Genomic DNA, 27,108 nt, shown 5'->3' with positions numbered 1-27,108 from the left:
GGCTTTGAGCGCCAAGGCTCTTCCCGCCTCTGACGAGAGCGAGCAGCAGTAAATCGAGCAGGCGAACTTTGGCTCACAAAACACACAATCAAATTCCCCCGAATTCCACCCGGTTCGGATATATCGCGCCACGGTGACGTTCTCAGAATCCTGACCAACTCCGAGAGTATGGGACATCATTCTCTCATGACATTTCTACTTTTTCCAGGGAGACGGAACTTGTTTGCCGCCATTCATTCAAACCGTTAGCCCGCCTCGCCCTCTACTCAGATCGATCAGCTGGTCCACCCGCTGAAGTCATCTGGGCTGCTACAGGGGTTTGGAATTCGGCTAATGCGGTCGACGTCTCGAGCGGCGGCCTCAATTACTGGAGGACGAATGGGGCGACGACAAATGGTATATGAAGGCGGTTCTCATTCGAACGCTCTGGAAATCATTCGTGATTCAACTAGAATAACCTGATGTCGCTGATCTTGGCCTGCTAGTCGATGCGGATCGGGCGATCCCTCGGTCACACCTGCGCTCTCCAGTACCGTGAGCGCGAACGGAATGCGGGACAGGAGCACCGCTCAGAAGTCACGGCGGTTGCCTCCAAATGAACAGAATACCCGATATAAACTACCCGTATGCCCTCAGGGTCCAGTCGGAACCTCATCCCTCAATAAGCTCACTCCGTCTTCGCAATCATATGGGATAGATCAGGGGTGTCAAAGAGGTGGCCCGCGGGCCACTAGTGGCCCACAAAGAGTTTATTCGTGGCCCACAAAGAGTTTATTCGTGGCCCACAAAGAGTTTATTCGTGGCCCGCGGCCGGGAATTCCATCGGCATAGGATAATATCCTTGTAGTTTTCGAATCGCGAATAGAACGAGTCGACCCTGAAGAATCGAGAATCGATTGTGACCCATCATGCACATACATATGTGTTTTCCTCCAGCTTTCCGCTCTTCGCTCAAACAACGTGAATTAAGATAAATGTCGAAAAATCTCAGGATGTGGCCCGCCGGCTACTCCCAGTGCTCCTTCGTGGCCCGCCGAAGATTTGACTTCGACACCCCTGGGATAGATCTTCGCAAACGCTGTACGTCGCTCTTTTCCATTCAGATTGTCTCCGTCCTGCCTGATGCCAGTGACGATCTACCCGGGAGCTAATTTTCAACCATTGTCTGAAGGTGAATTTATATCTCAAGGATCGCCGAATGATCGCAAACATCCCAATCACGAACGGTTCCGCGATGTCTGAACGTTCGGATGGTTTATTCAAGACAGCGTCAGATCATCCGTATGATTGTCGATACCTCTCGATACGTACAAAGTTTTTTACAGTTGGCAGCGGATCCCAGAGCGTCTATTCAGCTCATGCATTCCAGTACATGAGTTCGGTCCCATTCGTCCATAGGAGAGCAATCAGAGGACCGACGGTCAAGAGCAATCCGGCGATATAAGCGCCAAGCATCATGCGTCGGAACTTGGTGCCCGGCGTATCTCGCTCGCTGATCTCTTCCATCTGTTCAGGTGACTTCCGCTCGACGGCCCATCGCACAGCTGGAAGATGCAGCATATCCATATAGGGAAATATTGCGATTATGATTGCATTCATTCGGCAGCGTAAGCTTGTTAGAGGTTCGACTTCAGGCAAAAGCGAACGTAGGGGGCGGGAGGGCCGAGCACTAGAGAAAGGGGATGGAGGAAGCCTGTATGCATGTTCTTTGCGTCCTCTCCGCGTGTGAGATCTCACCTTTCACATCTTCAGCGCTCTCGTAGATCAGAAGAATCACGTGGCAGAAGACGTTGACGATTATGAAAGCGATGAGAAGGTAGATGAACCAGCAAATGTCGTGAATATCAGCTTTGGCTATTGCGAAGACAATCGCAGCAACTGCAAATCGCGGATGGATCAGATCAGAACGGTCCTGTACAGGTTTCCGAAGGAATAGTTTCCTGAGTGCTGATCGGCCAAGTGCTGATCAGGCTGATTGGCAACGTACATCCGAAAACGTATGCGGTGTTCCCGACGAACCAATGGATACAATTGAAGATCGAACGTATCGGTGTGCCTGGCTTGGATCTGAAGAAAGCCATGATCGGCTGGAGGATTCCAAAGAGAAGGGAGGTCATTCCGAGGATCGGGTGCCAGCCAGCCCGCGGAAAGAGGTTCCCGAAACGGTAGAACATCGTGAGCACACCGCCGATCGCGAACGTCAGAGTCAAGCCCATGAGGAGTTGATGACACTGGAATACAGGAACGGGATCTGCAATCCCCCGATGGGGCTTATCTTGAATGGTACCCCGAACGGCCTGCTTGGCAGGCCTAATAATAATTAGCCGGGATCTACGCCGGTATCATATGCCCACTACGATTCGGTCTCCCTATGAACTTCTCAAACCCAAAGCACGCTCACAGCGAACCACGTCTCTACGCCGAAAGGCGTTCCGTCCTCCCAGACATTCTTGTAATGTCTCGCAAGCATGATGCCGATCGAGGCGGTGAAAAGCCACGCCACGGTCATCAGAGTTGCATGAGTCTGAATCCAAAGATGCGAATCGTCGACCCTCTCGACTCGCGCAGCACTCAGGTCCACAGGGCGATCTGAAGCAACTACCTCGTCGTGCTTGCTCTTGCCTGGAATACAGAACACGGTCCCATCCAACGCTGCGCGCTTCGGGTAATTCCGCGTCGACGCAGAGTCAGTCGCCGATCATCACCGCCGGCACCGCCGGACAGGATTCTCTCACCTCCGCCCTGGTCGGAGACGTCTCCTGAGGCCAGGAAGATGTAGTTCCTTCCTTTCAAATCAAAATTCAAACCCCCGACTTCTGTAGAATACGGTCGCCTCCATACGCAGCTTTTCACGCCACCTTCCGACTTTTGAGAGACCTTCTGTATGTTCGACGTAGGTAGCACTTCATTGACTCGCTCGTTCGCTTTGTTCCATGATTCTCTGTCGCGAATAGGAAAACTTGAGGATGCTTCATATTTGATTCGTACGGCCCATCCGAGACTGCGGAAGCGCCTTGAGTTTCGAATGGATCACCTTCTCACCTGATTTCGATGTTCCCGTTGGTATCCACGCACTCGACAACGGCATCGTTACCCATCCGATCGTCATCCGAAAACGCTGCGGCCGCGTAATGATTTTCCCCCGCCGTCGTCGCCAGTTCGAATCGATACCTGCAAGGCGATCCGGAGACCGATTTTCGAGACGACCCTCTTCGAATGGTTTGCGTGGACATGACTGTCCGTGAATTTCCCGTCTTGATAATGAAATAGATCGACTCGCCCGAAGCCTGGCTCCTCGGTGTAGGTGAGAAGGACTTCACAGTCCTTCGTATCGATGCAGTCTCGAGGAAGCCCGGTACACCCTGCAGTGACTCCGCACTTGTCGTACACATCATCTTCGATCTCGGGCTTGTACGGTTCTGTAGCGCTCTTTCCTTTGACCGCGATCACGGGAGATGTGATGTTGGACCAGAACTCATCGAAGGCTTTCACCACGGCACCTCTGTCAATCGGGAAAGATTCGAGATTTCGTACAGATTTTTTTTGTGAGACCGGTCATTCGGTATCCGGGTTGTGCTAATACAAGCTTGAGGATTTTTCTCTGCAGCTCACTTGAAGACGATTTTGTCGTCGAATCCATCGGGTGCGTTCCACACCGCTCGGATGGCAGTCTTGTTGCTCGGATCCGTATGCGTGAGTCCCGACTGGGGAGTGAGAGCATTGGGGACGGATGGAAGGACGGAAGAATCATCATGTGTTCCTCGCAAGTTTCCACCTCTGCTCATACCATGAAACAAAGACGTACGCAACTGGGGAACTCACATATCTCACATTCGAACAGTCGATTGCTTGGGCGTTGGGGTAGAGATCAGCCGAAAAGGTCCCCGGGACGATTTGCCCCGGATCAGAAGCCAAACGGGCGTTTATCAAGAATCCTTTGAAAGTTTCGCTTCCGACGAGATCGACTGAGGGCGAAATTGTTCTCTCATCTCAAATAATCGTAAGAATGTGCATCTCTACGAGGTATCAGGCGAAAACGCTGAAACTCACGCTGGACTTCATTGCAGCGCGAGCTCACCTCGAGACGGAACGGGGCATCCGTCGTCTGTGGCTCTTCGTCGTGTCCCGGCAAGAGCGTAAGACAAGCTTCTGCCGGAGCTCCCACGGAATTCGCCCATGCAGGAACTGAGGCTGCTAGCAGGATCACAACAGGCTGAAGCATCAGATTCTGCTAGGGGGGTCAAAGCTCTCTGTGGCTCAGGGAAGATTAATTTGCTAGCAAATTCCACTCGCTCGTCATTCCCCGCTCTGTCAGTACATTCTTGTGCGTTCACCATCAGTTGCTCTGGTGGGAGCAGGGAACGCTTTCCCCGAGCGTCAGATGTCATTAGCGGACCAGTCGTCATTGCATGATGATTTATCACTAATGATTTATTATCGCACGATGTTTTCACTTGCGATGGAGGGATGTAAATCATGGCGGTATGAAGCGGCGCAAGGAGCCACTGGCCGCGATACCAAAACTCTCCTGAACGCCAATCGCTATCTCTTCGATACCACGCTATCACCGAGCACACCTGAAGCTGCACTCCGCACGTGTGCTGTTCAGGCGATGAATGAGAGCAAGGGCAGCCGATTTCATCGGGGAAGGGATAATTCGCGTCTCCGCGGTGCAATCGAAAAAACCGGAGACCCCGTAGCTGTTACGACACGATGTTGTCAGTATATTTTTTGAATGATCCGTCGACGACATCCGACTCCGATAATGGTGATCCAGACGGAATCTCCGGGCATTGTTTGCCACTACGGACTCCCAAACTTTATCAGTCGCCTGATTGCAGTCTACCGAGGTCATTTCCAAGCGCATTCCGCAGCGCATCCCCGATGACTCTCCGGTGACTTGAGAATGATCGTACACTATAAACTGGATTTTCCGCTAGCCGGAAGGGTCCAGGTAGTGCGATCGATTGAGGAAAGCCCTCCACTATCGCGATTAGGATGCTAAGGAGGTTCGACTAGGGGAAAACTCCGCTTGAGCCAGTTTATCAGCATCCTGATTTATTTACACAGATCGACTCCATAAAAATGATATGTGAGTCAACAGCCATCATCTTTCGGCGATCTCGCACGATCCGGTCTGACAAGACCGAATCCAATCTCAAACATTCCGAAGGCACCAATCCGACGCGAATAAAAGTCATAAGAACAACTGTTCCATTGGTCCACAATAAATACGATTTATATTTACAGATCCTTCACGATAGGAGCAGCAGTCGTGTATCAGCGATCTCAGCTCCGGGGACCTGATTGGGCCGGAGCGTTTTCTGCAAGCTCATCAGATAAGCTCGGTTCGACTCAGCCAGATGACCGCAACCATGGCACCGACGATGAAGAGTAATCCGACGATATAGAGTCCGAGCATGAAGCGTCGGAACTCACTGCCGGGCGAGTCCTTAGTCTCGATCATTTGCACAGGACTCATCTGGGAACCGTTCGAGCCCATAGCTTGAAGGTGGATGTCCGGTGTGTTGGAAACTATAATTGGATAAGGAATCAATATTTAGACTCATCGCGGATCGTCAAACCGTAACGGTCCGTCAAGTCCATCAGCATGAACTTCCGTCGAGAGGAACGGCTGCCCCCGAGGACTGCATTCAGCCGGAATATTCACCTTTTTTGTCGACGGAAAAGCCATGACATTGGAGAATCAGATGGGATAGGACGTTGAAGACTACGAAGGCCATGATGAGGTAGATGAACCAGTAAATTTCATGGAGGCCTGCCTTCGGTAGATCTACCGCAAGGAAGATCGCGATCACTGCAAAACAAATTAAATTAATCCCCATCTATGAGCTTTCCGAGGGAAACCTTCTCTGATATTGTGCTCGAATGCCTGTGTGCTGGACTCCGACCGAAACTCACCTCCGAAAATCTGTGCGGTGTTCCCCACGAACCAGTGAGCCCAATTGAATAATGGGCGCTTCTTGGTCCCTGGATGACACCTGAAAAGCGCCATGATCGGCTGGCAAATGCATAAGGTGACGCAGGCCATACCGAAAATCGGGTGGAGGCCGGCCTGAGGCGTGAAGATACCGAAACGGTAGAACATTATGACCACCCCGACTATCGATAGAACCAGGGTCGAGACCATCAGCAATCGGTGGCACTGGAATAATTTCGTAATCTTGAGTCCGCGATATACAACATCAAATCTGAGCATGAGACGAGCTCTTCCGTGCGTCAATGCCGTCCCTGTCCTCGCGGACCAATGACGGTGAACTTCTTGGAATGGAATAGAGTTTAAAGGACTCAGGAGGCTAGAACAATATGCTCACCGCAAACCACATCTTCACACCGCATGGCATCTTATCCTCCCAAACATTTTTGAAATGTCTCGCCAACATCATTCCGAGCGACGCCGTGAAGAGCCACGCTACGGTCATCAGGGTGGCATGTGCCTGTACCCACACGTGGGAGTTGTCCCCCTTCTCAACTCGAAGAGCACTGAAGTCTACGACGCTCGCCGAAGAGACGGCTTGATCGTGGTACCGTTTGCCTGGAACGAGTCACCGATCGTCAACCCTCGTCTCATGATTGAGGATTGTGAGTTGGATGCATCGTGGGGTCGTCATCAACAAGGTGGCTGCGCGAAATCTTGCTCACTTCCGTTCAAAGGGGAAACATTCCCTGTGGCCAGGAGGATATATTTTCTGTCACGAAGGTCGAAGGTGGATCCCCTCACCACCGTGGAATACGGGCGTCTCCACTGGCAGCTGTGTACGCCATCGTTCGCATTCTGAGCCACTTTTTGGATGTTCGACGAGGGAATCGGTTCGTTGGCTCGTCCATTGGCCACGTTCCATGATTCTCTGGAGGTTTTAGTCAACGATATATTCGTATTGAACTTCGCTTCCGAAATCCGATCGAGAGCTTGAGAGGGCGGCCCGACGTTCTACTGTACGTTCGCTTGCCTTATATCGAGGTCGCCATCGACGTCCACGCACTCGACGACGGCGTCGTTGCCCATGAGACTGTCGTGCGAAATTCCGGTGGCGACGTACTTATTCGTACCCGCCGTTGTCACCATTTGGAAGAAATATCTGAGGATTGAATTGAGCGTCGAATATCAGATGCACTCGAAAGGTCTTCGATGATCGCTCTTCCCCGTCGTTCTCATCTCTATCGAGAAGACGAACTTACCCGTATCCTGGCTCCTCATGATAGCCTAGGAGAAGTTCACATTTCCTTGAAGCGATGCAGTTCAGGGGAAGGCCGAAACATCCATCAGAGACGCCACAGTTGTCGTAGACTCTTTCCGGGATTTGTGCTTTCACTAATGCGGCACCAGTTCCTCTGACCTGTACCTCGCCCGATCTGATATCAGACCAGAACTGGTCGAACGACTTGACTACGGCTCCCCTGTAATGGGCGATCCGAGGTAAGCTTTAGTGTGGAACTCGATGGAGAGTTGGCCGAAAGACAATGACAATATTTTGCAGAATGTTTCTTGGAATCGTCCTTGGAAGTCTGCCCTTGGGCATGAATCGACCCATGTTATATTACTCACACGAAGATGACTCTATCGTCAAAGCCTGCTGGTGCGGTCCACAGAGCTCGAATGGCGGATTTGTCGTTCGCATCCACATGCGTGATTCCTGACTGGAAGGACCAATACGAAAAAAATGGGTGCTTCGCTCGTAACGAACAAGAACCGTGGCCTCGTTGTATAATGGCTGCTTTGTACGGTCACCAAGATCGTCAACGTTACGCTCCGTACAACGACTCACGTCTTTCTCGCTCAGGCAGTCGAGCGTTTGCGCGTTTGGATCAACACGAGGTGAGAAGAAGCCCGGGACTATCCTCTGGGGATCCGACGCCAATCGAGCATTGATCAGGAAGCCTCGGAATGGCTCGTTCCCGACGAGATCAACTAGAGAATGTTCGTGTTAGTAGTGGTCTTGCTCGGTGGAACCCCTCTCGGTGCTGTATCTCGAGCGATTTATCACTCGGTCGACTTACTTTGAATTTCGTTTCCCCGCGAATTGACTTCGATGCGGAAAGGTGAAGGCGTCGATTGCGGCTCCGTGTCGTGTCTCGGAAAAAGCGTGAGGCACGTTCCTGCTGGGGCTCCTGAGGGATAGGCCCACGAAGGAACCGTGGCTGCCAGGAGAATCAGCAACCGCTGAAGGACTCGACTCTGCAGAGACGCAGGACTCAAGTGAATCGGAGTAATTATCGAAGGCGATCTGTATATCGAGCTCCCAAGTTCTCTCATTGGTGTCCACTTCTGAGCAAATTCATTTCCCTCCCTCTGGCAATTTGCGTTCGACTAATTCCCCGATGACTGCCTCCGATGCAGTTTTATCCTGTCGAGTTTTCGGCACACAGAGGGTCGAACTTTCGAACTTGTTTGCGCGGTGAACCTGAATTGCGAACAAACCCTCGAGTGGCCTCTAAAGGTCACGTCTCGATAAACTCAGCCATGCATCTCATGCTCATCTCATCTCAGAGTCTCCACAGGGCGGCCAATGTAATGAATGGTCCCTGAGCGCTTATACTATTTCGTTCGGCGAATTTCAATATTTGGTGATTTCTGACACTCGGTAGAGCTTTTTCGGGGCCTTTCTTTGAGGTATCTAGCTCTTCCTTTTTCTATTTGGAATTCGTGTTCAGAACGGTCCGCCGAAAAAGAAACCGACCGCTTGGACGACATCATCCAACTCTCGGTCGCAGAAAGAAACTCCTTCCATAATCGTCCATAAGCAAAACGAGATTCGAATCAAGATAGATTTCCGCATAGTGCCGCGACCGAGTGTACAGACGCATTTCCAACGATTTCCCAAGAACTCGCAGATAGGGAGGAGTTTTCTGTGGATTGCTTGGTTGAGGTTTCTTTGCATTTTCTGTCAGCGCCAGGAATAAATTGAATCACCGATTTCGGAAGCGGACCGGGTTGTTGGAAATGTTAGAGCACATTCATGAATTTTAAGACTATTGCATCGACATGAATCGACGACGCGACCAGGAATATTCTCTCCAATGTCGTCGATACACGCTTCGAGTGAACTTGTACCGAGATCTCTTAAAGATACTGTATCGCTCTCCGAAAACCTAAAAGGTCTCGATGAGGGAGTCCTGTCTGCTCCCGCGTGGGCACTGACGAAGGCTAAGGTCACGGGGGTCGCACAGCCGTGGAACCAGCGCGCCGTTCTGAGCAATTGAGCTCAAAGTTGTGCATATTGAACAAGCAGCTGCTAATTCACGGAGTGCGCGAATCCGTCGAAGCGTAGACAGACTCGTGCTCGTCGGTCGCTACCATTGGATCTGGAACTATGATGGTCCGAAGGATCCGGATGCTTATTTTGACTCGACCCCGGCGGTATTCTAGAGCCGCGAGGGAATCCTTGGCTCACGCGGGGTTCGTTCGAATCTAGACAAGGCTTTCCTCACGAGGCGGCATTGTGATTATCTTTATTTTTACCGAAGACAGAAACTTCGAACACTGGCCGGATGTTCTCGAAGAAGAAGAGAAGGTTTTCGCACAAGACTATCCGTTGTTTCTTCTGACGAAAACACTGGATTTAATTCAGGAAGGTTGCAGAATTCTTGCTCCGTCCGGAAATTCAAACGATAGCTGGCATTTGTGACAACGCGATTCGCAGCGCTCATTCCCAAATGGCTCGCGACGCCGCACAAGAGATCAGCAGCGGGGAAATCGGGGAACAATGAGGACTCCTCGATCGAATTTCTTTTCCACTTAAGTCCGACTCACGAGGTCTATTTATATTTCTGTGCCTAATTTCACATGAACGACTTTCCGATTTTACTTCACAGATGAAATATCGAAGAAAATGTGCCAACGAATAGCAGCACGGCCGTAGCGTATCGAGCTGATATAGCGGCGGCGATGTGTCCAACAGTGTGAGCCATCTCCCATTCATCGACGGCTGATTGGTGCCGGAAGAAGCCCAGCAACGGACGAATCATGAGGTTTTCTGCTTGAATTGGGCCAAACGCAGAAACCGACAAGCTAACGAAGGGACCAGCCGGTGTACGTGGCGATGCCGGAAATCGCGGCGAGCAAACAAGAAGAGCATTCGGGGAGTTTGCTGGAGCATTATTATCGAGTCTCGAGTGAGGGTTTCTGGGTATCCTGCGAGGACATCGGCTTCATCAGAAACTGGCTCGCATCTTAAACTCAAGTCAACATTGACAAAGGGATTTCCGGAGATTCATTGCCGAAGGGAATATTCGATTTCCCATTCGAATGGCTCTCCCATCCCAACCTCGCTGCCTACTTGATCTTTCGCCTAACATCGACTCAAGGGTGATCGACACAGATCAGGACATTCTCCATCAGCTCTGTCGTTTCCGACTCCGAGGGCCGCTCCCGATCTTGAGTTTATCGCATTTCGAAACGGCGCAGCCAAGAGTCGCGACCGTACTCCGATCCTTGCGAAACTGATTCTACCCCTCTTGGCAGGGGCGTGCGCAGGTATTACTGGGCTTTCAGCTCCATGCGGAGACCCGATCTAGCCCCCCCCCACACAAGAAATGTCCTGTGTACGCCACTACCTCTTGGGACCGGCGATTGGAGGAGCGGAGTCCCTGAGCGAACGTTCTTGTTTTAAATTCTATTTCTGAATATTTAATTATTTCAGCATTCCTACGAGGCTAAGGCTGCAAGCCATGTCCCGGCGGATGGAATCGACGAAAGAGTCCGGCCTAGGAGAGTTCGAGGAATGTTGCTGTGGCTACGGCAGGAGAACTCCAGCATAGAAAGCCAATTCATCGCAAATCACCGGCTTCGACCGTCAACAAGATCCAGAAAAAGGAACGCACTTTTCTCAAAATGCTGCGTTTTCGGTGAGCGGAACGTTCACCCCCGACATCGACTGTTCCGCCCGCGTAACGTGACTCGCGTCGCTCGATCGACGACACGAGCCGTCGAGCGGAGCTGCTCTTTTGTACCGACTTCAGAGTTCCAGTGATTCGAACTCATGTATCCAGGGTCATGAGAGCGTGTTGTCAGAGTAACATTAACACGATCCTGTTCCTACAAATATCTATCGAATCCGCTTGACTTACCATCGTGTCGAGAGTGATGATCGAAAGTTCGCGTTCAGATTAGGTGGACATTGTGTTGCGGTTTCTGTAAGATGGAAGAGGATTACTTTATTCCCAGCCCTCTTCTCTGGGAGACTTCTGCTTCGCGCCCCTCGACACCTTTCCCAGAAGCGGCTTGAGGTAGACTTAGCGAAGTGAGCGCACTAAGAGCAATAAGACAATGAATTTGCCGGAGCATTAGATTTTCGGCGCAGAAGTTTTCGTGCCGCCCGACCATCGGAGTCCCGATGTCTGTCGTATCGACCTTCGACTCTGTCGACGATCACCCACAGAACTAACACACCGTCAGCTACTTGAGCTAATCGAGCGATTTGTGCCGGAGGCGAAATATCGGCGAGCGATTATTTTGGAGGGGTAAGCCTTCAATGGAATCCCGATTTGGACTAGTCAGACGCAGAGGAGGAGCCGTAGGGGTAAAAGTTCATCATAAAGCGGGAGACTGGGCAGACACTTTCGTGCCACGGCACTTGTTCCGTCTCAAACTTCGCCAAACAGAATTTCAAAGACAGCTCGACTCCGCTCATTCTCGCGGTCATCGTAAGTCTTCGGTCGCGTCGCCATTGACTCTCCAATTCAACGTGAACGATCTCAAGACTCAGCACAGTTTCCTTTGTGCCGAGAAAGTCTCGACGGCGGTTGCGAGGGTCAACGCCGGCCAATCGATGCATTGACCGAAAATATTACAAGCAAGTTCACTTTTATAAACTAACCTCGAAAATGAAGAGCGACTTTCCAGGGATAGGCTGATTTCTCGACGAAAATCCAATAAGTAAAAACACGGCTAGCTCAGTGGTGTGACAATGTTCAGACTGACCACGGCGGCGTCTGATCAGAGCTCCGAGTCGGAATGGTTCAGCACCACGTCTGGCTCAGAGCAGTCGTGGAAACGATTTCCCAGGTACTTTGATTCTCAAATCGTGCCTCAATCACCAAGTCAAAGTTCGCCGCGGATAAAACGAGAGTGATAACGTACATTGCAGTCTCTTATAAATGTGTGCTTCTGAACATTAGGCAGTTTCCGGGATAATGGATCCGAATTCATTTGTGATTTGTTTTTGAGAGAAATTCAGAAAACACCTGCCCCCTCATGGTGCAGCTGACGCCATTCTGAGGAAGACTGAAATCATCTTCGAATTCATTTAAATGCATAACTCAGGCCTCGTCGTCTGGATGATTGCATAGCTCTCGGTTCGGTCGACAAGCTCGTTAGCGTATCGGAAATGAGACCATTGCCATCGTCGGCGTCGCGACCCAATTATAGGAGAAAGTAATGAAACTTCCGAAACAAGTCTCGACAAGTTCACAGAAGATGCATTCGTCACCAGCCGCTCACTCTTTTTCGTATTGGGATGATAAGACAATCTGCCAACTCCAGCAGGTACACATATAAGCGAGCCAACCTTGACGAATGAATAACCCGCTGCAAAGGCTGCCGCAGCAGCGTCAGAAGAATGAAGCTGCCGAATGGATGCGCCGGAAGACATTAGAGCCAGAATCATCCGTTTGTGGCTGTTCTGACTTTTCAGGAAGCAAGCATTAACATTCGGTGTGCGCCGATGGACTCGTGAGCGTTCCCGAATTTCGGAATATCGGGACTCGGCAGTTATGATACGAACTTGAAACCCATCACATGACTCTGGATGATCGACCCCGCGCATAACTCCCTCAGGCCCGGGATCCCAGGCCTCTCAATTCAGATTTCGCTTCAGTCAGTCCATGGAGCGCTGCACAGTGCCCAATTCATATAAAAATAATCCAAAGTTGAACACGGGACTACTTCAATGGTTTGATAAAGGAAGAAAAGCCAAGGTCACTGGACGAATGAGACACGCCTCAGATCGACACTTGTTCCCGCTTCTTAAACCACATACCTGACCGGTTCATGCCAGAAAACCTCCCGAGCTTTTACTTGACTTTGGAGGAGAGCCTAAGGGTCCACAGCGGGACAATCGGGACGACCCCAACGTTTACGTCTGTGATGATTCTGTCTAAATCATCATCGCGATGTGAAATGTTGACGCCGGCCGCGATCCGTCGATGGAATCGGGCCATCGATCCAAGCGCTGAGAAGGCCGCTCAAGGATCCTTCGCCGCAAAATCATCAGCACAGCACTCTCGCTCTCATAGCCCCTACCAGGTGTAGGGGAATTCCTCCTTATATTTTTATCAAAACAATGAGCAGAGGATCTGGCGCCTTGCCTAGATTTTCAAGTAAAAGTGTTTCTGTCTTGTCTGCCGATGATGACGCTTGACGGTGGACGATAGCCCAAGCATTGAGCTGAATGTCTGCCGAAGTCCGCAACCATCCACGGACGAGCACTGGGATGTCACCAGCAATCACCAGAAACGAATTAGCAGCCTCACTGAGAACGACTTCGCCGCCGATTCAGAGGCTCTCAACTGTAAACCGCACGTGTGTCCCGCATTAAGCACAGAGACCGCGGTCACGCTCCGTACAGATAACAATGCTCTCGATGGAGCGGCCTGTCATTGAGACGACATTTTTTTGTGAATGTATCTCTGCGCGACGGTTATAACGCCGGAGGAGCTCCTAGAACCCGGTCGACACGGCATACCCGTGGCAGTCAATTCGTCGTGAGTAGACATCCCGGGATTCTTTCGGCAATGAATCAAATACTTGTTCCGTGTCGGCATTTTAGAAAAGGACTCGGATCAATTCAATCTGAAGATACACCTCTTCCGGCTGCCAATCGAGAGCACAAGTCCGACTTGGAACACTCGGGGTGGAACGTGAGACCCAGCCTCAAATTTCGTCGACATCCCATTCCGTATGCGGCCGAAGTCTGCCTGTCACGGGACCGACAACGGACTCGCGTGCTCGTAGTGCGCAGAATGAGGAAGAAAGCTCAAAATCAAATTCGTGATCGACATCCGTGAACTTGCCGCCACCAAAAAAGCTAATGGCTTGAGGTCGTTCCATCTGAAGCGTTCTAAGAAGCAGGGACGTCACGGGTCGGATGAGTTTCAATCGGGAAACAGAAATTCTCGTAGCGGAACTAGCTCTCGGCCCATGGAAGTGCCGCAAACCTCTCTTCCGGCCAAACAAACTCCGATGAGTTTAATTTATCCGCTGCTCTGATGCTGCGAGATGAGCTCGCTGATGGGAGCAAGTCATCCTCAGGCCCCGAATATCGAATTCGGAGCGTAAACTCGTCCATTTGACGCAGTTTTTCGTGGGGGAGACTCGATTCGTCAATATCCTAGATAGTATCAGGCTGGTCTGGCACATGAAGGTCCGTCAGAATTATTGACAAGTAGATTGTCTGTGCATGCGAATGCATTGTGGTCGACCGTTGCGCTCTCTGTGATCTCAAGGTCGTAGGTCAGTTCTAAATTTAACTCCCACTTGTCCACCTCGAAGGGATGAGCCCCCAAGGTCTGATTATCATAAGCCGCGTTGGGAGCCACAGTGCACTGTTTGCATGCGGAGTGAGAGCGGCTCCCTTCTATTCTCTCCGGAGACTCAGCGATTATAATAACTTTTCGACTAGAAAGCTCCCGAAATTATTCGCGACATGCGCGGAATGAGCGGCTCGAGGTTTCTCTCCGGAATCACATCATTTATTCTAAGGCGACGATCCTGCCGCCCAAGGAATCCAACCGAGTGGAAGGCGGTAGAATTGCAAGAGTCGACAAATCGGTTGAGAAACTCCGACACGACTAGGCTATCCTATCTGATTCTCGCGATTGTACAGGGAATTATCTCCGAGTATTCCTCAAGGACTGGGGAGCGTCTGTCGGCGGGCGCAAGGCTGAAGGATGCAGCCCCTCGACCATGAGCGAACTCGTGACGACGTCGGTCAGCGAGCGACGTCTACGCGCGAAAAGCGCTTTCCAGGACAATTCAAACACCCGGGTCAGCGATGTCCGATTTGTCTAGCTTAGAGATCGGAATGTGCTAGCGCGGCTGTCACTTCAGTGTCGTACGCGCAGCCGAGGTGGAATTTCCGACGTTTGTTCATTCTCGTCAGAATGATGGCTTAGATAATGAAAATATGATGTCGGAACTCTGGACTTTCCATGAGAACGATGAACGCCTAGAGTTTCGAGGCTTTCCCACATGAACGGAAGCGGGAGTGACCTCGAGCCGGACCTGAACTTGATTTTATTCAGCGAATGAATTCTCAACATCATGACGCTCCTCTCTTGAGAAAATTCGTTTCCGCATCCGAGATCGGACGCTCGAGAACTTCCGAATCCAATCTGAGCATATCGATCGTGAATATGCAGGCATTCGATCTCGCCGATAGGCCACGCAAAACAGCAGGGAGTCGTAGCAAATCGACTTCATCCAGCAGACTCTCGGTTCGATTACCGCGGTAACGGATCGGGAATCGCCATGGTCGCGGAGCTTCGCAGAACACGTCTCGTGCTCGGAAAAAGTGAGCGGGAGTCCCATCTAAGATTTAGCCAGGGATAACATTACCTTTGAGACTATATTGGAACAGCTCTCCGCACTCGTGAACTTTGGGGTATCCGAAGGTCGCGGCTATCTAGGCGTAGGATTCACAATTCACTTTTCAGCTCGAAACACTCTTGTGCTTCAGAGCAATTTGTTTGCTCTTGTGCGGATGGTGGGCGCCTTCGGACGGGCAGCATTCCAACAGCCGCATCGTCGCTGTATGAAAGGGCCGTGAAGTGTCTCTTACCGTTTTTTCGGCGAGGGGAGAACGCCACAACATCACTGCACGCCGTCGCCGGCTTATAGTTCTCTAATCATGCTACATGCGTGCATCTCCGGCCTCGGTCTTCTCTGCTTCTGGTATATCCTCTTTGCTGCGAGCACTACATGACTGGAAAAGGCGATATCCAGCGAGAGCATACGCAAATGATCAGGGAATCGCTCTCCACTGCTTGCGTGATGAATTCACGCAATGAGAAAATCAGCCGCAGCGAGTCGGCCGGGCTTAAGTCCGCTGTCTCTGGAGCGTGGGACGGGACGTGCAAGTCAACATCATGCATGCGTTGCTGGAACATCGAGTTTGATTGGACCCCCCGAGACTGGCCTTTGAGTCCCTCCAATAAGCTACTTTGTCTCGTGGGCCTTGGCGTGTGATCAGAATCTATTAAGGCAGCAGGACTTGAGTCCATCTGCGGAACTTACCGCCTTTGACCTCCATAGCCCTAATCGCGATCGAAAGTGTTGTGAGCTCGGGGCTCTCTATTCGAAGACGGTAGATCAGGATCGCTCTCAGCCAGCCGCTCTCCGGGAAGGAGGGGAGTCGGGTGAAACTCGCGAAGACAGAGCTCCATGGCCGGGGAGACTTTGAGAGCTAGTATTCCCCTGATCAAAACTGGGTGGGCGTCTTATAACATCGCGAGGGGCGAAGCCGACGGAGCATCCTCAGTCTTACGTTTCCTGAGAATGGGAACCTGGGTGGGCAGAATCTATACCGTTGCACCAAACGTAACATCCCCATCTCGGCGCAGACCCTTGATAGATACAGCACTGAGGGGTGACCGCCTCTACAATGATTGAATGAGCTCCTTTGAACTCCGTCTCGAAACCGTGTAGCGGGGACGTCCAGCTTCTGTATACCGAATCGGAAGCTGAGAAAGCAGAAATGGGCGAGACTGGTCCGAATGTAGTCGATCCCGGCAAATCGACGATTGTCTTCATCGATGAGCCGACCCTTTTGCAACAGATAGACCCGATATACAGGGAAATTTGAAGCAGGAATCCATCCAGGACGACCGGGGTCAAACATTATAGAAAAAGCCGTTCCTCCGCTTCTAGCAGGTTTCGATTCGGTCCGCCTATCTATAGACCTAAGCAAAGAGTCCCTCCGCTAACTCTCATTGTCGAGTCACGCACCCGTATCGTCGCAAGAAGCGGCGCGGAAGCATCAGGCTCTCAAGCTCACTCTGCCGAAGTTCTGACCCCAGGGAACGGCATTGTCAGCGAGAGCTCACCTTTTCTCCAACCTATTTGCAAAACGTCATGCTCGATACATCTTCCGCAACCCCGTGTAACCCTCAACCCAGCAAGCCTCTCTGCTGAAACTGCGTGAGTCCCGGATACGTGGGATCGTGTAGAACCCAACTATTTTTTTAATTCGGATGTTTCATGCGTCACATTTGGCCGCAGGCAAGTTCTGGCTCTGTGCTCTTCCCGAAACGGTTTCTCTTGCCTCATCGGAGCTGTCGGGGGAGCAAAGGGTCAAATCATCGGGAATCCTGTCCAGATCCAGCATGAACCTCTCGATCGTTTTTGAGTTCGCCCCCTCATACCCGCTCCGACAACCAGGTCTCGCTAACGAGTTTCCCTGACGGGATCGACTCGACTCCGACAATTGGCTCGACCTGCATCTCCAGGAGATACCGATCTCCACTCCAGAGATGCTCAATGTCCCACCCCTCAGGATCGGGGAGAGAGAAATGGCTCCGAATAAAAAAGGGGACGAGCTCCCCTCAATGTCTTGCGAGTCGGGAGACAGAGTAAACTTTCCCTTCTCCCAGTCGGATTCCCTGTGTCTGTAGGCCTGATAAGAACAAAAGTTGAGCATGGAGACTCGCGGAGGATTCAAGGATACCGAAACTGGCAGGAGGAGATAGGAGAGGAACGGAACTCTATTCCCTCTCTATTTCATAAGTCTCTCCGGAACTTAAAACTCGAAGCGACCTCCGGTACGTAATGCATAGTCATTGGAAGAGATCCGCTTCACGTGAGCTACCGCCTACCGCGTGCTCGCAGCGCGATGAAGACATGGGAGATGCGAATGTTGAGAAACAGCGCAAAATCGGTTTTATTCCTGTAGAATCACAGCCGCCTCGGAGGATAGTGTTTCCTATTCTGCAAATCCTCCCGGCTGCCCGCGAATTTCTTTGGAAATTAGCGCAACAAGTGGGATTCAACTTCGATGAGTCTCTTCAATGGTTTCCAACAACACAAGATGTGAGTTCACCGAACGCCTAAAACTAGGAGCTTAGTAATATCAGCCTAGACGACTCGGATACGGGCCATTCAGCCTACGGAGCGTTCCCACGACAACAAGATTGGGATTGGACAAGCCAAGACTGCGTGGGTCCGAATGATGAGCAGGAACTCGATGAATCGCTGACGCGAGCGAGAGATTCGGGGAAGTCTGGGTTCCCTTGGCCGTTGGAAAATATCGGTTCGACCGGGAGCATATTCTCGATTCCATCTGAGTTCTCAAAAATGTATTGTGGTCGATCCGAACGAAGGAGCGGATATTCTCGCGATATATAAGCTTTGGAAATGTCCTTCACTTGACATTATCTACGCGTACAATAACCGCTTGAACCAGGGTGGCACTTTTTTCCTTGGTATGCCATTCTTCGACTTCTGGTTCGCTGATGTCGGCGGGACTCCCCAGGGAGCTTGCGTCAACTCTTCGGAAGATTTTCTGGTATGAGTCTGCGCATATCAGAGCTTGTATGACAACTTTAGCTTGGACTGAGGTATTATCGGCCGTATCATGATCCGCCCTGTGGAGATGGGAGAGATTTTTTCAGTTCTCGCTTGTCCCCGAAATATATGTACATATATAAAGTCTCCAATCACGAAAAAGGGTACAATGGGTCGAGAGGTGAGTCCCTCGACTTACCTCAGGAGCGGGGCGCTATGAAAAGCGTAGCGCAAGCACGGTGTCACTTTGACGATCGGCGATGACGATTTCACGTCGTAGTGCTTCGAGTTCCCGTCAACGACCGGGGAAAGACCCAACTCTTGCTCCGCAAGCAGCTGACCGTGGTCTATGCATTTACGAATAGCTCCGAGCGGAATTCCGATACCGAAGGCGGTGTTCCACGACATTTGATTCTGAGAAAGAGATCCGCAACTTCAGCCAACAGTCCTGAAGAACTCTATGAAAAGACATTCACGAGCGAATTCCAGATAGAAATATCCATGGCTCCAACCTTGCTGCATTTGAGGGAGAAAATCGAACATCTCTTCAACGATTTACTCGTCGAGTATGTCAGGAGAGAGCAAGCATCGCAAGAACACATCTGGTTATCGAAAAGATGCCACGGTAAGCAGAGAACGTTCCGTATTATGTAGGTAGCAATTCGATGATGCTGACAGGGTTGCAGAGTGAGCCGGAGTTTATCGCTTAATAGACATCGTGATTCCTGGAATCCGAGTATGTTGAGAGAATATCGTTGGGAAATAAGCTCGTCCCGGTCCTGATCGTTTTTGCGAATCTCTCCATTGGATTCCTCCCTCCCACCTGAGAGTTTTCTTTGCGGCCTTGGTTGTCGTCGAGGTGAGCTTTCTCGGGAGTTTCAAGAGATAGTTCCTCAGGGCTGAACTCCTCGCCCTCTTGAAGGACATCGATTTTTTCACATTGTCCATATAGATCACAGATAACGAAACATTTCGAAGCAAACACCTGATCACAGGCGACGCCTTGGTCGACACCATTCACGATGAGTCTCATACAATACGACGAATCGAAGTGGATTCCAACCGTCGATTGTTCGTTCAAGAGATCAAGATTCGGACCGTAGTTGTCTTTGACCTGTTCCGAGAAGCGGAGCTTCAGTCTATCGTCCTCTCTATACCCATTCGATTCATGTGGGTTGTCGATCGGAAATCGTCTCGGCTATCAGACCACGAACCTTTCTCCCATCGATGTAAACTGATTTCCCCACTACGAGCCAACAGAGTTTGAGGAGATCCAACACGGAGGACGGCAAACAGGATGGCACTTCACCTAGAATACCGATCGACAACGAAGACTTCCACTTGTTCGTCAAAACACGTGACAGGCGGATGCTGAATGTCTGGCCAGCCTGAAATGTTTGGAAAATGAGGGGCGGTCAGGATCCCTCGAGGAAAAATCTCAGAAGCCGAAACACCGGCGCTCGACAGGAGGACTCGTCGCCAACATCTTGAGTCATTACCGATATCGGCTGCGCAGAGAGGACGATACCGTCATTGAAAGAGTTTATTCGACGAGCAGTCTGATTCGAATTCGATAGTTGAATATTGGCTCCGTGCTTTGTATCGAGGAACTTGTGAATGACTGCTTTCGGAGCAGGATACTGAAACGATGATTCTCGTCAGGAGGAGAATATGTTCAGGGAATGCGCTCTGAAATCCATAAGAGTATGGGCCTTCTCTCGAACGGTCACGAGATTCCCGACAATCCCAAACTAACCTCATAACAATTTGGCGTGTGACGACTAGGTACGGAGGAGCTGCTGCAGAGCAGCACGCTTTCAACCAGACCGAAAAGGTCGAAAACAGCGAATAAATCCCGTGGCAGATTCGACACAGCGACTCCTTGGTCTTCGCCATTCACGTAAATGTGCATCGTGCCTAGAGGAAGAGGGGATCTCATGATTCCATTGCTTCACCTGGAGCGAATCCTGACATAACCTGACCCACAATGATCAATGATTATTATCGATATCGATGCCACTAGGCACGGGCGTTTTTCGTGGCCTCTCCTTCGGAACATCGCAACACTCCTCGGCTTTCGTATTACTCATTCGGAGCACCACTCGATATTCGGCAGAGTCTCGCGCATCCTTTCGCGGCCTTGACGTACGCCTATCTCCAATAAGGACCACTCACCATCAGCACAATGTTCAACGCCGATTCGGTCTCCGGCCGTAGCCCTCAATAAAGCTGTCGAGCCATAATTTTCTTTGACTAGAACTTCATTTCTGTAAACCTGCACGAGAAGAGGAGCTCTCATTTGTCCCGCCATGGAATGCCGAAAAGAATTCCAGGCCAAATGAAGACTGAAAGACTGACGTATGCATGTCGGCGCAGCGACTGAGAACTTACTTTGCGACCAACAACGAGATAGGTTTTGTGAGATTTATCTTCGAGCAGTTTCTTGTACGATCTGTATCGAGCCGCTCCGAGTTTCGGATCCAGCGACGTGAGGCCGATGATCACACTGCCTGTCAGCACCGTGCTATGTACCTGGAGAGCCAATTTTCCTGTCAGTCACGAGCCTTATGGGCAGCTCGGATCAATTCACCGGCTGTCGCAAAGCTAAAAGGGGGAACCGACCGGCTCGATTTGGAGTTCAAAGAGCTCGTCGAGATCGAGACTTCCGTGGCTGAATATCAACCCGTTGTCGTATCCTGAGATTCGGCAGGCTGATCGCGCATCATTCCGGAGCACTACATTGTGGCCTCGTGATTTATTCAATTGATGGTTTGTTGAAGCAGCTGGAAGCGAAGTAGTTCGATTGAGTGCTCCTCTCGGTTCCTGGAATCTTCTCGCCACACGACATGTCATCAGGATGCAGGGCAGCTCTAATTGAAATACCTTGAGGTCCCCCATTAGGGGAGCCAGCGGCTATCTGCTGCGGTGTGTGTACGATGCTGAGCCTCGCACATTGCCCGAACATGTCGATCACGGCCCATACTTTCGAGGGGAGCCCCGAGCAAGCTGCACCCATATCCTTGCCATCTGCGAGGTCAAGGACAGTTTCATTACTCAGAGTTGAGAATTTTCCTTGAGAATTCGGGGATGAGTTCTCATGGGTATGTGAATATATCTTTGTGTATCACGCCGTGCCCAGATCTCCGGGAACGACTTACCGAGGTAAAAGTGCAAGGACGAATCATCTCTTCGCTGAACGCCGACTTTTGTTCCAACACGAATCGAATCAAGATCACAGCCGTAGTCGTTATTTAGGGTTGCGCCACCGAACGTGATGGTCGATCCGGACAGCAAGTACGCTTCCCGTCGAGCTTCACCCGCATTCGATTCGGCTTGCTGTTCCGGAGGCCTGCTCGTCACTCCGATTTCTAGGGATCCTTGGGAAAGATGAGGAGAGGCAAAATTAATTTTGAGACCATGCAGGTTGCGTCAGAGTGATTCTGCGGAGAAGTCTTGCTCGCTTCGAGGACTTCCCGTTATCATAGATTCGTCTCGCTATTCACCCTCGGGGGAGCCATGCGAGGACGCTATTCCGAAACTAACCCGTCCAACGATCTTCAATTTCTTCCACGACGACTTCGAATAGTTCATTATCTTTCAACGGACGGTTCGTCGAAACCGACGCCAGGTTCGGATCCTTCTGTGTTTCCGCACGTACGACTGTTAAGCCGTTGTTGATGACTAAAGCTTTCGAGCCATGACACGAGGTGTGGAACCGGAGGTCGAGCTGAGGGTCTTCGGGAATCGCTGAAGTCGGGAAGGTCGCTTTTAACATTGCAGGTCGTGAGCACTGGAACCGCAATTTCGCTCTCTTGAGCACGCAGAGGATATCGAAGGAAATATTTACGTATTTCTGGTTGAACGAGGCTGACTACGCAAGTCTGAGGAGCAAGTCCCCCCAGCAATACGGCGCCGACACCCCATAGGGGGAGCGGAGCTCCTTTCATCGCGACTCCGAGATCCCGATCATTGTAATAGAAATGAACTCCGGCTTCTCTAGAAATGTAGACGCCTATCCGATCCTCCCTCTGTGGACAGAGAATTCGTAATATCCTTCTTACGTCTTTATGAGTCGGGGAGCGTCCGATGAGCCCACGCCCTGCGTCGGGACGATCGACCTACCTTGACTTGGGTGACGATATTTCTGCCGTAGTTCGAGTCGACCAAGATCCCATCGAGCGATAAACCACGCGAGGGGAAAAACCAAATCCCGTTCTCATGGGAAATGTTCTCGCAAGAACAAGAGACTCCGATAGAAATGTGAGCACCAAGTGGAAGGGCAACTAGTTTCAGATAAAAAGTTTCGCCTATTTGTAAGGGACGTTCGGTGAGCAAAGTCGCTGATTGCACGCTCCCGCTGCTCCTGAAGGGGAACAAAAATGAGTTTGAGCGGCAGGAAGAGCTTCCGGATGCAGTTCCGATTCTAGGACTCGAGGACGACGGGGCAAAAACCACCTGGGCAAATCGACTTCGGTGAAAATCGATCGATCTCGACCGAGTGGCCGGAGTCTGGTGAACGACGGTTTTATGTCGAAGCGAGAGAATCCTACAATCCCTCTTAAACTAAATATGTACGAAGGAAGAGAACGACAGTTGTACGTACGCCGACGACACGGCCAGCCTCGCCTCGCCGCTCTCCGCCCAGGTTTTTGTCGAACGATCCTCAATCAAAGGATTTCTCAGAATCATGCCGCGGCTCCTACGGCAGAATTTGATGATTGTGTTCGTAGGTATATGTTGTTCTCGCTGAGCGGTCGAGGTGCGAAACGTCAGTCGCGTACGCTCTTCTTTCAGTTCGGAGGGAGGAATCGTATACCAGAATACACCAGAATTGTGCATGATATGAAAAAGAATAATTTTCCATCTAGCAAACAACGGAAAGCTCCGCGATGCCCAAGAGGGACTTCGGGTCGATACGGGATGACGATGATTTCCCGCTGAAGACGGCAATGATGGCCGCTCTGGCCTTCGCTGTCCCGGCAGCAATCGATAACGCTGTTTCTGAAGCATCAACTTCCTTGCCCGCCGAGGTAATTTCTGTTCTGAACTTTTCCGAGGATACCTACGCTGGGCGTCTTGGCGAGACTCGGCCAGACGGTTAACCGATCCGGAAAGCACCGCAGTTCACGATCGAGATAAGGTCGATCCCCACAGGACTAACGACGGAAAGGCTCGCACCTACAATTCTGCCGACTGTAGACCCCGTTCGGTGCGCAGCACGGAGCGATCTGGGAGTTTGCGAAGGGACTCGAGAAAGTTCAGAAAGGTCGCGACTTCCAAGAAAAAGGATTCGTCGCCGAAAATCCGGCTCCGAGGACGGAAAGTAAACGCGTGGCGGCTGATGAGAACATACATATGAAAGTGCCAGAAACTTGACGGAATCGGAGTATCTTTGGGGAATCGCTCTTAATTGGATGGATCCGTGATCACTGATTCGCTCGGTTCCCAGCTTTCGGGCGCTGGAATATACCGATAGGGCCATCGGCTCGAAATAGAAAGGGGGATGACCTCAAGTGGAAGAAAAACTGACGGCGATCTCAACACGGAACAGAGTCCGAGCTCAGGTTCTGAATCGCTGGGCGACGTGCCCAGCAAAGGAAACATGATGAAATCTTCAATCTCGAGATGTCTCCCTGTGGAGCTCGGCTTCATCATGTTGCGACGTCTCCCGGAGTATGCCCTCTTCCAGAGTATGGAATTGTGCCCTTCGTCAACATGGTTTTAATCCAGTCTGTATTTGCTGGGACTATTCTCGCCCAGTTAGTTTTTGCCCAGCTGGCTTTTGCCCTCCTGGTCTATTTGCCCAAATAAATTCCGCCCAGTTGTCCTGGACCGAGGACGAAGGCCATGAACTCACACGAAAGTCGCAGTTCTGAGATCGGTCGAGAAAGCGACTGAATCGGTCGCAGCGAAGCACAGTGGGCGTTCGGACCAGCATTCTTGTTCCAGGTTGTGCCAATCGATCAGACCCTCCTCCTGGAATTAGCGGAAATCTGTCGGTTAGACGCTCCATAGGGTCATGGCTTGTGGTACGCGACTAATAGCGCAATCCACTACGTAATAGGCGATCATGAGAACGCGGAGAGAGTCCGCCGTCGATCCGTAAGTATTTGAACGCTTCTCAAGCTTCTTAAGCTTAGAAGCAGCGAGGAGCGCGGATGATCGAAGGTCCCGATTGTTTCTCAGCGAGGGTCTTCGCCTCTGATGCGCCTGACACGGAGCAGGAATATGTAAACCTCGAGTCGGATCGAGGTCGCAAGCGGAAAATTCCCGTCGGGGGCTCGGAGCGGTCCTTTTGGTGGAGCGTCTCCGAGCGCCGGCCTGATTACGCCTACTACTGTATGATTTCGACGGCTATACTAGCATGGCGAGAGAGAGATTAAGCCTACGAACCTCATCAGCATCTTGGGAAACAACGGAGATCTTCGCTGCCCGTCCGTAGAGATCGATCACGGCATAAACATTGCCCGGGACGTCCGTGGCCACCGCCCCCTGGTCAGCGCCGTTGATAACGAGATGGAGGTAACCGTTCGGACGACGTATGATTCCTATCGTGTCACCGGACTGGAATATTTCAAGAGCGATCGAGGTCACGATATGGACGAGTACATCGAAGCTGTACGGATATCATTGCGTAATCATTGGCATAAGTAGAGCGACGCCGACGGAAGGGACAGGCTACGCATTCACCTGGAGGTTTTCAAGGTCTCCCACTGAAGACACCGTTTTCACACGACTCAACGTTTCGGGGAATTCGAAGCTCTCTGGATTCTGGGTTGTGACCCCTATTTCCAACGAACCGCTCCATTTCTGGATGATCATATCAAGACGAATTTCGAAAATTTCATTATCCCTGAAGAGAGAGGAAAAATACCAGAAATCAATACTCTCCGTTGCTTAGCCCGGAACGAGATCCTTCGGGAGGGTGTCGACGACGCCGAATGAATTGCTTCGGTACACACCTCAGAGCTCGGCTGCTCATCACGATACCGTTATTGAACTGTTCCAGGGGATGGATTCTTTCGGCGGACAGTTTATCAGGCGTGAGACTGATGCTGCTGCCGCATTTCTCGTGTAGACGCAGAGGCTCGTCTTCTGAGTCCAGAAGTCCAGATGACGACGAAATTCTACCAGAAGGGAATCTATACCTCATGCATTGGAAATCTCGAAGCCGCGGCGAGGCTCCGTTCTGATAAGCCGCTGGTGGAGAAAGCCCACCAATTATCGATTCTAAGCCTGGAACGATCTGATCCGCCAGAGAGAGGGTGTTCGGGGAAGTCAACGAGAAAAGATCTGCAAGAAAACATATCCCTCGTCTTAAAAAGACACTGTCACGCCCAAAGGTAAATCAGACCATGAACGTAAAGTCGCTGGGTGGCCTCCGACGACGATCCGATCCATAACTCACTCATTGTATCCACCGAGATTGGCTCACTGATTGTGACCTGTGCGCATTTGCCGTAGAGATCGAGGATGACGAAGAGACGCGACGGGGTGTTCACTGCAGCCACTCCTTGGTCAACACCGTTGACAACGAAATGTAGGCTACCGTCAGAGCGCCGAACAACCCCCACGCTGTCGCCGTCACCTAACCTATCGAGGTCTTCACGACCATACTTTTCGATGATTTGACGACCGTTGTAAAACACATGCGACCCCGTGTAGATCCACGTGCAACCTTTGAGATGAGCAGCCGAGGTCGGGAGAACGCCAGGGAAGAGTCGAGGATCGGTTGCGGTCACGCCGATCTGGATGCAACCCGTCCATGTGGGTACCTTGGAAGGGATGGATCGTGACTCTTCACTCCAAGTTTCCTTTCGTTCCCCGTACGAATACCGTCGGACGTATAGCATTGAGATCATTGCTCATGATGAGGGGCGCTCTCACCATTGCATCGATGGTCGCGCACAGGATGACGTTGTCCTCGAGGCTCTGAGCAGTGAACACGATCCCGTTGTCAAACTTTTCCCGGGCCTTACGTCTCGTTGCCGTTCGCCTGTCCTGTAGGTCAGAGTCGAGTTTCGAATACCGCCATAGTCATGTATTTGACAATCGTTCACCTTGTTGAGTTGTGACGAGCGCATACTCACTGGTGACAGTTTGACGAGAACGCCGCAGGGCTCGTCCAAAAGAGTCAGCTGAGGCATTTGCGAATATGATTCAGGTTCTGACTGCTCCCGATCAAGAAACATTTGTTTCTTCAAACTTTGCCGACGGTCTCCCTCACACCGCCACGGAAGACCATCCCGGGAACTCCTAGTAGACGCTAAGGATATAGCTCAGGAGTCCCGATCCCGCTTGTGTGAAAGGCATCTGCTGAGGTAGGAGACTATCAAGGGAGCAGTCGAGCCAGACATATGATCGCGGAGATCAGTGGGGGCGATTTCATTGGAGTTCTCCGGAAGGAACTTACGATTTCACGTCATTATGCCCCTACGAAGGACCATGACAGCTCCTCGGCCATTCGTTCAACTTTCTTTTCTCTCGGTGCAGACCGAGGACTCAAGACTGGAAATTTATTTTCAAGTGCTCTCTTCTTTGACCCACTGTGTAGGCTCACTTCGTGCGGAGTGCCAACATCAAGCGCCATA

General features: G+C 51.2%; 3 protein-coding genes across 3 annotated transcripts; all 3 read right to left on the bottom strand.

Moving 5' to 3' along the window:
* Nucleotides 1–1,356: 1,356 nt before the first annotated feature.
* On the bottom strand, nt 1,357–4,222 carry LOC100904121 (putative ferric-chelate reductase 1 homolog). Its single transcript, XM_029110645.1, has 10 exons — nt 4,051–4,222; nt 3,823–3,965; nt 3,613–3,704; nt 3,281–3,502; nt 3,043–3,171; nt 2,736–2,941; nt 2,402–2,622; nt 1,988–2,231; nt 1,738–1,878; nt 1,357–1,544 (listed from the first exon to the last, which is right to left on the bottom strand). Exons 1-10 carry the CDS (start codon nt 4,220–4,222, stop codon nt 1,357–1,359), a joined length of 1,758 nt encoding a protein of 585 aa, XP_028966478.1.
* Nucleotides 4,223–5,047: 825 nt separating this feature from the next.
* On the bottom strand, nt 5,048–15,759 carry LOC100903973 (putative ferric-chelate reductase 1 homolog). The gene is made up of 12 exons (XM_003740431.2): nt 15,575–15,759; nt 11,089–11,152; nt 8,020–8,197; nt 7,788–7,930; nt 7,568–7,659; nt 7,201–7,419; nt 6,972–7,100; nt 6,664–6,869; nt 6,336–6,556; nt 5,923–6,166; nt 5,672–5,818; nt 5,048–5,535 (listed from the first exon to the last, which is right to left on the bottom strand). The coding sequence occupies exons 2-12, from the start codon at nt 11,089–11,091 to the stop codon at nt 5,336–5,338; spliced, it is 1,782 nt and encodes a 593-aa protein (XP_003740479.1). The 5' UTR covers nt 11,092–11,152; nt 15,575–15,759; the 3' UTR covers nt 5,048–5,335.
* A 2,227-nt stretch (nt 15,760–17,986) lies between these two features.
* Neurl4 (neuralized E3 ubiquitin protein ligase 4) lies at nt 17,987–26,664 on the bottom strand. The gene is made up of 22 exons (XM_029110644.1): nt 26,608–26,664; nt 26,405–26,518; nt 25,926–26,292; nt 25,480–25,810; nt 25,208–25,370; nt 24,911–25,081; nt 24,375–24,493; nt 22,640–22,880; nt 22,365–22,545; nt 22,061–22,264; nt 21,676–21,894; nt 21,425–21,544; nt 21,140–21,387; nt 20,909–21,049; nt 20,693–20,792; nt 20,270–20,434; nt 20,017–20,141; nt 19,732–19,905; nt 19,341–19,631; nt 19,030–19,242; nt 18,726–18,931; nt 17,987–18,597 (listed from the first exon to the last, which is right to left on the bottom strand). The coding sequence occupies exons 1-22, from the start codon at nt 26,662–26,664 to the stop codon at nt 18,375–18,377; spliced, it is 4,173 nt and encodes a 1,390-aa protein (XP_028966477.1). The 3' UTR covers nt 17,987–18,374.
* Nucleotides 26,665–27,108: the final 444 nt, after the last annotated feature.

This window comes from Galendromus occidentalis, unplaced genomic scaffold (assembly GCF_000255335.2).
Source record: "Galendromus occidentalis unplaced genomic scaffold, Mocc_1.1 scf7180000076944, whole genome shotgun sequence".
Lineage (NCBI taxonomy): Eukaryota > Metazoa > Arthropoda > Arachnida > Mesostigmata > Phytoseiidae > Galendromus > Galendromus occidentalis.
Note: the sequence above shows the minus strand (reverse complement) of the source record. Positions and strands in the feature narration are given on the sequence as shown.